The sequence below is a fragment of the Oncorhynchus gorbuscha genome, unplaced genomic scaffold (assembly GCF_021184085.1).
Source record: "Oncorhynchus gorbuscha isolate QuinsamMale2020 ecotype Even-year unplaced genomic scaffold, OgorEven_v1.0 Un_scaffold_4801, whole genome shotgun sequence".
Taxonomy (NCBI): Eukaryota; Metazoa; Chordata; class Actinopteri; order Salmoniformes; family Salmonidae; genus Oncorhynchus; species Oncorhynchus gorbuscha.
The window spans coordinates 8,761-19,702 of NW_025745313.1; the positions used below are offsets into that span (position 1 = coordinate 8,761).

General features: G+C 50.3%; 1 protein-coding gene across 1 annotated transcript; it reads left to right on the forward strand.

Annotated features, from left to right (window-relative positions):
- Window positions 1-314: 314 nt before the first annotated feature.
- LOC124018337 (nascent polypeptide-associated complex subunit alpha, muscle-specific form-like) lies at window positions 315-10,163 on the forward strand. Its single transcript, XM_046333611.1, has 9 exons — window positions 315-402; window positions 600-731; window positions 1,027-1,164; window positions 4,281-4,551; window positions 5,076-5,277; window positions 5,707-6,302; window positions 7,851-8,046; window positions 8,733-8,863; window positions 10,077-10,163. Exons 1-9 carry the CDS (start codon window positions 317-319, stop codon window positions 10,161-10,163), a joined length of 1,839 nt encoding a protein of 612 aa, XP_046189567.1. The 5' UTR covers window positions 315-316.
- The last annotated feature ends 779 nt before the right edge of the window (window positions 10,164-10,942 follow it).

Genomic DNA, 10,942 nt, shown 5'->3' on the forward strand with positions numbered 1-10,942 from the left:
TGAAGGGCCTCTGAACATCTTTGATCTCTCAATCGTTGATGTTGGATTAAGTAGACTGGCACAGAGATCACTCGACCTGCCTGGCTCCCGGAGGAACAGCCCCATTCAAATGCATTATAGATCAGAATGATCCGTTAGTTCTGTTGGTTTCAGACCCAGACTAGGGGGTTTTGATGTTCCTCCCTCCTTGTACCTCAGGATGGCAGTGCGGGCGTGGGGGACGAAGAGAGCTGTATCCACCGGGCCCTTCTGAAGTACCTGGATGCCTGGTCGCTGAACCAGGACTTCTGGGAGTACAACCTCCACGTGGGGGCGTATGCTGCTGCTGCAGAAGAGGAACAGGGAGGCACTGCAGCACCTGCAGACCGGACTGGCCCTGCGGCCCTCACAGCCAGCACTTAGGTCAGCACGCGCTGTAGTATGTTTAACGCAGTTGCTTCTGGGAACCAGACTTGCTTTAATTCCTCAAGCTAAGTCCTTGGCTTTAGCTCAGCGGGCTACGACAAATATGTAGCATGCAGGAGACCTGGGTTGGCCCTATTGCTCACATTGCCAGGGGTAGGCAACTCATGAATGTGTGTGTGTGTGTGTGTGGGCAGGTTCTTCACAGGTCTGGCTCTACTGCTACAGGAGGAAGCCTCAGAGGCTGTGGAGAAGGAGGCAGCCCTGTTTTTACAACAAGGCCTGGAGCATGTTATAGCACAGTCCTGCAACACGGAGAACAACTACAGGTGTGTGTGTGTGTGTGTGTGTGTGTGTGTGTGTGTGTGTGTGCGTGCGTGCGTGCGTGCGTGCGTGCGTGCGTGCGTGCGTGCGTGCGTGCGTGCGTGCGTGTGCGTGCACGGGTGAGTGTGCGTGTGCGCGTGCGTGTGTGTGTGTGTGTGTATGTGTGCAAGACAGAGATCGGGATCGAGAGAGAGTACCTTGAATTCCAGACTTCCTTAAGTGCACTTCTACATGATGTGCAGTCAGTGTTTCTCTGTAAGCTAAACGTCCCCTTCTTTTCCTGCCGTGATGTGACCTCAGTGGTTTGGAGCCGAGCGTGACAGACCCTCTGTCCAGTGTGAGAACACAGTTCCTGCGTGGCTGCCTCACCCTAGGTGCCCTCCAACAGAAGAACACTCTCTCTCAGAAGCCAATGAGCTCAGAGCAGGTCTATCACACGTGAGTTTTATGTTTCTTGCCTGGTTCAAATCTCTTTCTTTCTGTCTTACCAAGTCTCTATGTATGTATACTGAACTAAAATAGAAAACGCAAGTGTTGGTCCCATGCTTCATGTGCTATTTTTATTTTTTTATCCAGAAATATTTCATTTGCACAAAAAAAGCTTATTTCTCTCAAATGTTGTGCATAAATTTGTTTACATCCCTGTTAGTGAACATGTCTTATTTGCCAAGATAATCCATCCACCTGACAGGTGTGGCATATCAAGAAGCTGATAAAATAGCATTATCAATACATAGGTGGACCTTGTGCTGGGGACACTAAAAGGCCACTCTAAAATGTGCATTTGTGTCACAACACAATAACACAGATGTCTCATGTTTTGAGGGAGCTTGCAATTGGCATGCTGACTGCAGTAATGTCCACCAGAGCTGTTGCCAAATAATTTAATGTTAATTTCTCTACCATAAGCCACCTCGTTTTAGAGAATTTGGCAGCACGTCCATCCGGCCTCACAACAGCAGACCATGTGTAACCACGCCAACCCAGGACCTCTTCATTCAGCTTCTTCCCCTGTGGGATCGTCTGAGACCGGCCACCCAGACAGCTGAGGAAACTGTGGGTTTGCACAACTGAAGAATTTTTCCACAAACTGTCAGACACCGTCTCAGGGAAGCTCATCTGCAGGCTTGTCGTCCTCACCAGGCTCTTGACCTGACTGCAGTTCGGCATCGTAACCGACTTCAGAGAGCAAATGCTCATCTTCTATGGCCACTGGCACGCTGGAGAAGTGTGCTCTTCACGGATTAATCCTGGTATCAACTGTACCGTGCAGATGACAGACAGCGTGTATGGGATTGCATGGTGGAGCGGTTTGCTGATGTCAACGTTGTGAACAGAGGGCCCCATGGTGGAGGTGGGGTTATGGTATGGTGTTTGCTGATGTCAACGTTGTGAACAGAGCCATGGTGGAGGTGGGGTTATGGTATGGTGTTTACTGATGTCAACGTTGTGAACAGAGAGCCCCATGGTGGAGGTGGGGTTATGGAATGGTGTTTGTGTAACGGATGTGAAACGGCTAGCTTAGTTAGCGGTGTGCGCTAAATAGCGTTTCAATCGGTTACGTCACTTGCTCTGAGACCTTGAAGTAGTGTTTCCCCTTGCTCTGCAAGAGCCGCGGCTTTTGTGGAGCGATGGGTAACGATGCTTCGAAAGTGACTGTTGTCGTTGTGTGCAGAAGGTCCCTGGTTCGCGCCCGGGTATGGGCGAGGGACGGTTTAAAATTATACTGTTACATTGATGCTGTTGACCCGGATTACTGGTTGCTGCGGAAATAGGAGGAAGGTCAAAAGGGGGTGAGTGTAACGGATGTGAAACGGCTAGCTTAGTTAGCGGTGTGCGCTAAATAGCGTTTCAATCAGTTACGTCACTTGCTCTGAGACCTTGAAGTAGTGTTTCCCTTGCTCTGCAAGAGCCGCGGCTTTTGTGGAGCGATGGGTAACGACCCTTCGTGGGTGACTGTTGTTGATGTGTGCAGAAGGTCCCTGGTTCGCGCCCGGGTATGGGTGAGGGACGGTTTAAAATTATACTGTTACATTTGCTGATGTCAACGTTGTGAACAGAGCCCAATGGTGGAGATTGGGTTATGGTATGGGCACGCATAAGTTACGGACAACAAGCACAATTGCATTTTATCAATGGCAATTTTAATGCACAGAGATGCTGTGAAGAGATCCTGAGGCCCATTGTCGTGCCATTCATCCGTCGCAATCACCTCATGTTTCAGCATGATAATGAACAGCCCCATGTCACAATGATCTGTAGACAATTCCTGGAAGCTGAAAATGTCCCAGTTCATCCATGGTCTGCATACTCACCAGACATGTCACCCATTGAGCATGTTTGGGATGCTCTGGATCGACGTGTACGATAGCATGTTCCAGTTCCCGCCAATATCCAGCAACTTCTCACAGCCATTGGAGAGAAGTGGGACAACATTCCACCGGCCACAATCAACAGCCTGATCAACTTGTCTATCACAGTGCCATCCGTTTTGTCACCAAAGCCACATATACCACCCACCACTGCGACCTGTATGCTCTCGTTGGCTGACACTCACTACATATTCATCGCCAAACCCACTAGCTCCAGGTCATCTATAAGTCTATGCTAGGTAAAGCCCCGCTTATCTCAGCTCACTGGTCTCCATAGCAACACCCACCCGTACCACGCTCTCCAGCAGGTATATTTCACTGGTCATCCCCAAAGACAACACTTCCTTTGGCCGCCTTTCCTTCCAGATCTCTGCTGCCAATGACTGGAACGAATTGCAAAAACCTCTGAAGCTGGAGTCTTATATCTCCCTCTCTAACTTTAAGCATCAGCTGTCACCAATCACTATACCTGTACACAGCCCATCTGTAAATAACACACCCAACTACCTCATCCCCATATTATTACTTACCCTCTTACTCCTTTGCACCCCAGTATCTCTACTTGCACATCATCATCTGCACATCCATCACTCCAGTATTAATGCTAAATTGTAATTATTTTCGCCTCTAGGGCCAATTTATTGCCTACCTACCTACTCTTCTACATTTACACACACTGTACATATATTTTTCTATTGTGTTATTGACTGTATGTTTGTTTATGTGTAACTCTGTGTCGTTGTTTTTGTCACAATGCTTTGCTTTATCTTGGCCAGGTCACAATTGTAAATGAGAACTTGTTCTCAACTGGCCTACCTGGTTAAATAAAGGTGAAATAAATACATAAAATAAAAACTCTCTGCAAAGAAGATGTGTTGCGCTGCATGACGCAAATGGTCACAGCAGATACTGGCTGTTTTTTAAATCCACACTCCTATCTCTGTTGAGGACAGAATTTAAGTATATATGCAGGAAACTAGAACAATTCTGGTGTGTCTCTGTCTTAATGTGTGTGTGTGTGTGTGTGTGTGTGTGTGTGTGTGTGTGTGTGTGTGTGTGTGTGTGTGTGTGTGTGTGTGTGTGTGTGTGTGTGTGTGTGTGTGTGTGTGTGTGTGTGTGTGTGTGTGTGTGTGTGTGTGTGTGTGTGTGTGTGTGTAACCATCTTCCTTTACCCCAAAACAGTGTTGCGGTGCTGGCAGCCCGCGGTGTGTGTCGGTGCGTGTGTCGGGACGAGGTGGCCCAGCAGCTGGAGTGGGTGTTGCTAGATGCCCACTTTGCCCTCCTCCAGAGCCTCATTCAGCAAAAGAAGGCTGCTGGGTTGACTCAGGGTCAGGGCAAACAGGGAGAGACAGAGAGACAGGCCTGGGTGGCCAAGAGGTGTCAGGCTCTCACAGGTCTGATCCGCCTCACCTCCATCCCCGCCTGCAGGGAGCTGATGGACATGCAAGAGAAGGTGAGACGAAACTTTGGTTAAGGGGGACCACAAAATGTTCCACACAAAACTTATGGGCTCATATGAAAGAGGAGGTCAAATAAATGACATCTAGGGTCAAAGGTCAACATTTCAGGTAGTCGAGGTCAGGGTGTTGAAGTTGACCCTAACCCAGTGTTTCTCAAACTCAGTCCAAGGGAACCCCAATGAGTACACGTGCTGAATTAAATCATCTATAATCTACTTATCATCAAGCTTTGACTATATGAATCAGCTGTTGTGCGCTCGTTTTAAAAAAGGAAATACCCCCTTGGGGTCTTCAGGATATGGTTTGGGAAAAGCTGTCCTTCCTACTGATACAGCATCAGATATTCTTCCATCCCCATAATAAGATTGAGGCGAGAGTCATCTGATCCTGGATCTGTGTGGTGTCGTCTCAGATTTTCCCCTCGTCAGTCACTTTGATCTTGATCTTTTGATTGACTGTGATAGTTGGTGTGTTGCATACAAAACAAACAAAACAAACTCCCATCGGGGGTGTCTAGGTCTGCCAGGTCGCCGTGGTAACGACTCCTCGTGACAGCCACGCGCTGTGTCTCCTGGGGCTGGCCCAGCTGGCTCAGTGTGACAACGACCACGGCTCCCAGAGGTTAGAAGGAGCCATTGCCAACGCCTGCCTCAGCTTCCAGGCAAGCATCGAACTGGAGGACAAGCCTCAGAGCGGAGAGCCACCCACACAGCTCACTAGTAAGAGAAATAGTGTGTGTGTGTGTGTGTGAGTGTGTGTACATGCTTTTGTGTGTAATGATAGAAGACTGTGTGTGTGTGGGGGAGGGGGTGTATTAATGAAGTGTGTGTGTGTGTGGGGGGTATTAATGAAGTGTGTGGGGGGATATTAATGAAGTGTGTGTGTGTGTGTGTGTGTGTGTGTGTGTGTGTGTGTGTGTGTGTGTGTGTGTGTGTGTGTGTGTGTGTGTGTGTGTGTGTGGGGGATATTAATGAAGTGTGTGTGTGTGGGGGGTATTAATGAAGTGTGTGTGGGGGGGGATATTAATGAAGTGTGTGTGTGTGGGGGGGGTATTCATGATGTGTGTGTGGGGGAATTAATGAAGGGGGTGTGTGTGCTCACGTTGATATATGCAACTGAGCCTTGTGCCATCCCTCCCCCTCCCTCAGAGCAGCAGTGGTGGCAGGACAGGCTGGCAGCAGACAAGGAGAAGGCAGTCAAGGGGACAGCCAGCCAGGGAGCGGGCGGGGGTGGTTCTGGGCCTCCTGACACTGCAGTGGCTGCCGGGAGAGGATGTGGGCGTGGCATGGGAGGTCCTGCTAGAGGGGGTACTGCGGCTGCAGCCAAGACCCCCACGAGAGGAGGCAAGACTGCCCCTCCAGCCAAAAACACCCCCTCTACTGCCCCTCCAGCCAAAAACACCCCCTCTACTGCCCCTCCAGCCAAAAACACCCCCTCTACTGCCCCTCCAAAAAACACCCCTTCTACTGCCCCTCCAGCCAAAAACACCCCTTCTACTGCCCCTCCAGCCAAAAACACCCCTTCTACTGCCCCTCCAGCCAAAAAACTTCTACTGCCCCTTCTACTGCCCCTCCAGCCAAAAACACCCTCTACTGCCCCTCCAGCCAAAAACACCCCTTCTACTGCCCCTCCAGCCAAAAACACCCCTTCTACTGCCCCTCCAGCCAAAAACACCCCTTCTACTGCCCCTCCAGCCAAAAACACCCCTTCTACTGCCCCTCCAGCCAAAAACACCCCTTCTACTGCCCCTCCAGCCAAAAACACCCCTTCTTGCCCCTGCCAAAAACACCCCTTCCTGCCCCTCCAGCCAAAAACACCCCTTCTACTGCCCCTCCAGCCAAAAAAACTGCCCCTCCAGCCAAAAACACCCCTTCTACTGCCCCTCCAGCCAAAAACACCCCTTCTACTGCCCCTCCAGCCAAAAACACCCCTTCTACTGCCCCTCCAGCCAAAAACACCCCCTCTACTGCCCCTCCAGCCAAAAACACCCCTTCTACTGCCCCTCCAGCCAAAAACACCCCCTCTACTGCCCCTCCAGCCAAAAACACCCCTCTACTGCCCCTCCAGCCAAAAACACCCCCTCTACTGCCCCTCCAGCCAAAAAACACCCCTCAGCCAGCCAAAAACACCCCTCTACTGCCCCTCCAGCCAAAAACACCCCTCTACTGCCCCTCCAGCCAAAAACACCCCCTCTACTGCCCCTCCAGCCAAAAACACCCCTCTACTGCCCCTCCAGCCAAAAACACCCCTTCTACTGCCCCTCCAGCCAAAAACACCCCTCTACTGCCCCTCCAGCCAAAAACACCCCTTCTACTGCCCCTCCAGCCAAAAACACCCCTTCTACTGCCCCTCCAGCCAAAAACACCCCCTCCAGCCCCTCCAGCCAAAAACACCCCTTCTACTGCCCCTCCAGCCAAAAACACCCCTCTACTGCCCCTCCAGCCAAAAACACCCCCTACTGCCCCTCCAGCCAAAAACACCCCCTCTACTGCCCCTCCAGCCAAAAACACCCCTCTACTGCCCCCAGCCAAAAACACCCTCTACTGCCCCTCCAGCCAAAAAACACCCCTTCTACTGCCCCTCCAGCCAAAAACACCCCTTCTACTGCCCCTCCAGCCAAAAACACCCCCTCTACTGCCCCTCCAGCCAAAAACACCCCTTCTACTGCCCCTCCAGCCAAAAACACCCCTTCTACTGCCCCTCCAGCCAAAAACACCCCTCTACTGCCCCTCCAGCCAAAAACACCCCTCTACTGCCCCTCCAGCCAAAAACACCCCCTCTACTGCCCCTCCAGCCAAAAACACCCCCTCTACTGCCCCTCCAGCCAAAAACACCCCTCTACTGCCCCTCCAGCCAAAAAACACCCCTTCTACTGCCCCTCCAGCCAAAAACACCCTTCTACTGCCCCTCCAGCCAAAAACACCCCTTCTACTGCCCCTCCAGCCAAAAACACCCCTTCTCTGCCCCTCCAGCCAAAAACACCCCTTCTACTGCCCCTCCAGCCAAAAACACCCCTTCTACTGCCCCTCCAGCCAAAAACACCCCTTCTACTGCCCCTCCAGCCAAAAACACCCCTTCTACTGCCCCTCCAGCCAAAAACACCCCTTCTACTGCCCCTCCAGCCAAAAACACCCCTTCTACTGCCCCTCCACACCCCTCTACTGCCCCTCCAGCCAAAAACACCCCTCTACTGCCCCTCCAGCCAAAAACACCCCTTCTACTGCCCCTCCAGCCAAAAACACCCCTTCTACTGCCCCTCCAGCCAAAAACACCCCTTCTACTGCCCCTCCAGCCAAAAACACCCTTCTACTGCCCCTCCAGCCAAAAACACCCCTCTACTGCCCTTCCAGCCAAAAACACCCCTCTACTGCCCCTCCAGCCAAAAACACCACCTCTACTGCCCCTCCAGCCAAAAACACCCCCTCTACTGCCCCTCCAGCCAAAAACACCCCCTCTACTGCCCTTCCAGCCACCGTGTCTCCATCCAGGTCAGTCAGATAGACTGTAGACGTGTTGGAGAGCATAAATGTTACGCAGTCTCTGATTTCTGTTGCTGCAGATAATAATAATAATAATAAATGCCATTTAGCAGACGCTTTTATCCAAAGCGACTTACAGTCATGTGTGCATACATTCTACGTATGGGTGGTCCCGGGGATCGAACCCACTACCCTGGCGTTACAAGCGCCATTCTCTACCAACTGAGCTACAGAAGGACCACAAGTAATAGTAATATGTGACCTCTGGTGCCATGGTGATGACCTCCTGGTAGAGCTGGTGTGCCTGGTCGTGGCTGTCTGCGGAGCGGGAGAGGGCGCGGGCCAAGCCGAGGCGAGGGGCATGGGAACACCCCTTCTTCCATGCTCTACCAACTGAGCTACAGATGGACCAGATGCACCTCCCCTGCCTGTACACTCCTTCCTGTGTCTGCTTTTAAGACTCAGTATTTCATGTAGAACACGGCCTAATGAGAGAGGTATTCGAAGGAATGGGAACGACTTTTGGACACGTGTGTTGTGTTTTATCTATCATTAGTTTTCCTAGTCAGAGTTGAGTAAAATGATATTTAAATTCAGTCAATTCTGGAAGTATACTGAAATTCCAGTCTGAATTGTTTTAATTGAAATGGAAATTGAGCCCAACCCGGATCCAAGTAGTTTCTGTTTGTACTCAGCAGGGGGCAAGTTGGAGCAGCCAAAACTCCTGGTCCTGCCAAGCCAAGCAACTCCAAGACCCAGCTCATCTCCCCCAGCAAGTCTAAACCAGACTGCTCCTCAAGCCCAGCCAAACCTGGGCCCACAGAAGGTAGGCTTCCAACCAGGGTAGGAATTATACTCGGGTATCCCGTCTTTGGCCTAGTAACACTGAGGAGCGCTGTTGGGTTTAGCCCACTAGTCATTTCATTGATTGTGTCATTTTCTGTGTGTGGGCTACTTAGTATTGCTCCATTTAGAACCGATTGCTCTGTCTGTGGGTTGTGTCTGTATGACTACAGAGTCAGCAGAGGCAGCAGTGGCAGAGAGTGGTAACGTTCTCCCCAAAGTTCTGTTGAACCGTCGATCCCATGCCCCTCGCCTCGGCTTGGCCCGCGCCCTCTCCCGCTCCGCAGACAGCCACGACCAGGCACACCAGCTCTACCAGGAGGTCATCACCATGGCACCAGAGGTCACATATTACTATTACTTGTGGTCCTTCTGTAGCTCAGTTGGTAGAGCATGGCGCTTGTAACGCCAGGGTAGTGGGTTCAATCCCGGGACCACCCATACGTAGAATGTATGCACACATGACTGTAAGTCGCTTTGGATAAAAGCGTCTGCTAAATGGCATATATTATTATATATTATTATTATTACTATCAGTTATCATACAGTTAGTGCAGCTGTTCCTGTTTTTGTTGGCTCCATCCAATGATTGGTCAGTTTGGAGTGGTCTTCCTGTTATTGTTGGCTCCATCCAATGATTGGTCAGTTTGGAGTGTTCTTCCTGTTATTTTTGGCTCCATCCAATGATTGGTCAGTTTGGAGTGTTCTTCCTGTTATTTTTGGCTCCATCCAATGATTGGTCAGTTTGGAGTGGTCTTCCTGTGCTCTCCAACTGTTGCACTCCCCAGCTGTGTTTTCTCCTGGGTGTTATCTAAGTCCAGGTTATGTCTAGATTATGTTTATCTAAGTCCAGGTTATGTCTAGATTATGTTTATCTAAGTCCAGGTTATGTCTAGATTATGTTTATCTAAGTCCAGGTTATGTCTAGATTATGTTTATCTAAGTCCAGGTTATGTCTAGATTATGTTTATCTAAGTCCAGGTTATGTCTAGATTATGTTTATCTAAGTCCAGGTTATGTCTAGATTATGTTTATCTAAGTCCAGGTTATGTCTAGATTATGTTTATCTAAGTCCAGGTTATGTCTAGATTATGTTTATCTAAGTCCAGGTTATGTCTAGATTATGTTTATCTAAATCCAGGTTGTGTCTAGAATATTGGTAAACACCTTTCAGATACAATGTGATTGATCAACAGGTCCACGATGCGTACATTGAGCTGGCAGAGATGCTGGGGCAGTCCGACCCGCTGGCTGCTGTAGAGGTGTACTGTCGGTTCCCCTGAAGCCCGTCTCAGAGCAGAACTTTGTAAACGCCTTCATCACCGGAGAGATCGTACGCATCCTGATGAAACAAGGCCTCTACGAGCACCCAGAGCTGAGACACAACCTCATCGCCTACGGGAAAGTCATGGGCCTGGGTGAGTTATCTTTTCATTAGAACCCCAGAGCTGAGACACAACCTCATCGCCTACGGGAAAGTCATGGGCCTGGGTGAGTTATCTTTTCATTAGAACCCCAGAGCTGAGACACAACCTCATCGCCTACGGGAAAGTCATGGTTCTGGGTGAGTTATCTCTTCATTAGAACCCCAGAGCTGAGACACAACCTCATCGCCTACGGGAAAGTCATGGGCCTGGGTGAGTTATCTTTTCATTAGAACCCCAGAGCTGAGACACAACCTCATCGCCTACGGGAAAGTCATGGTTCTGGGTGAGTTATCTCTTCATTAGAACCCCAGAGCTGAGACACAACCTCATCGCCTACGGGAAAGTCATGGGCCTGGGTGAGTTATCTTTTCATTAGAACCCCAGAGCTGAGACACAACCTCATCGCCTATGGGAAAGTCATGGTTCTGGCTGAGTTATCTCTTCATTAGAACCCCAGAGCTGAGACACAACCTCATCGCCTACGGGAAAGTCATGGGCCTGGGTGAGTTATCTTTTCATTAGAACCCCAGAGCTGAGACACAACCTCATCGCCTACGGGAAAGTCATGGGCCTGGGTGAGTTATATTTTCATTAGAACCCCAGAGCTGAGACACAACCTCATCGCCTACGGGAAA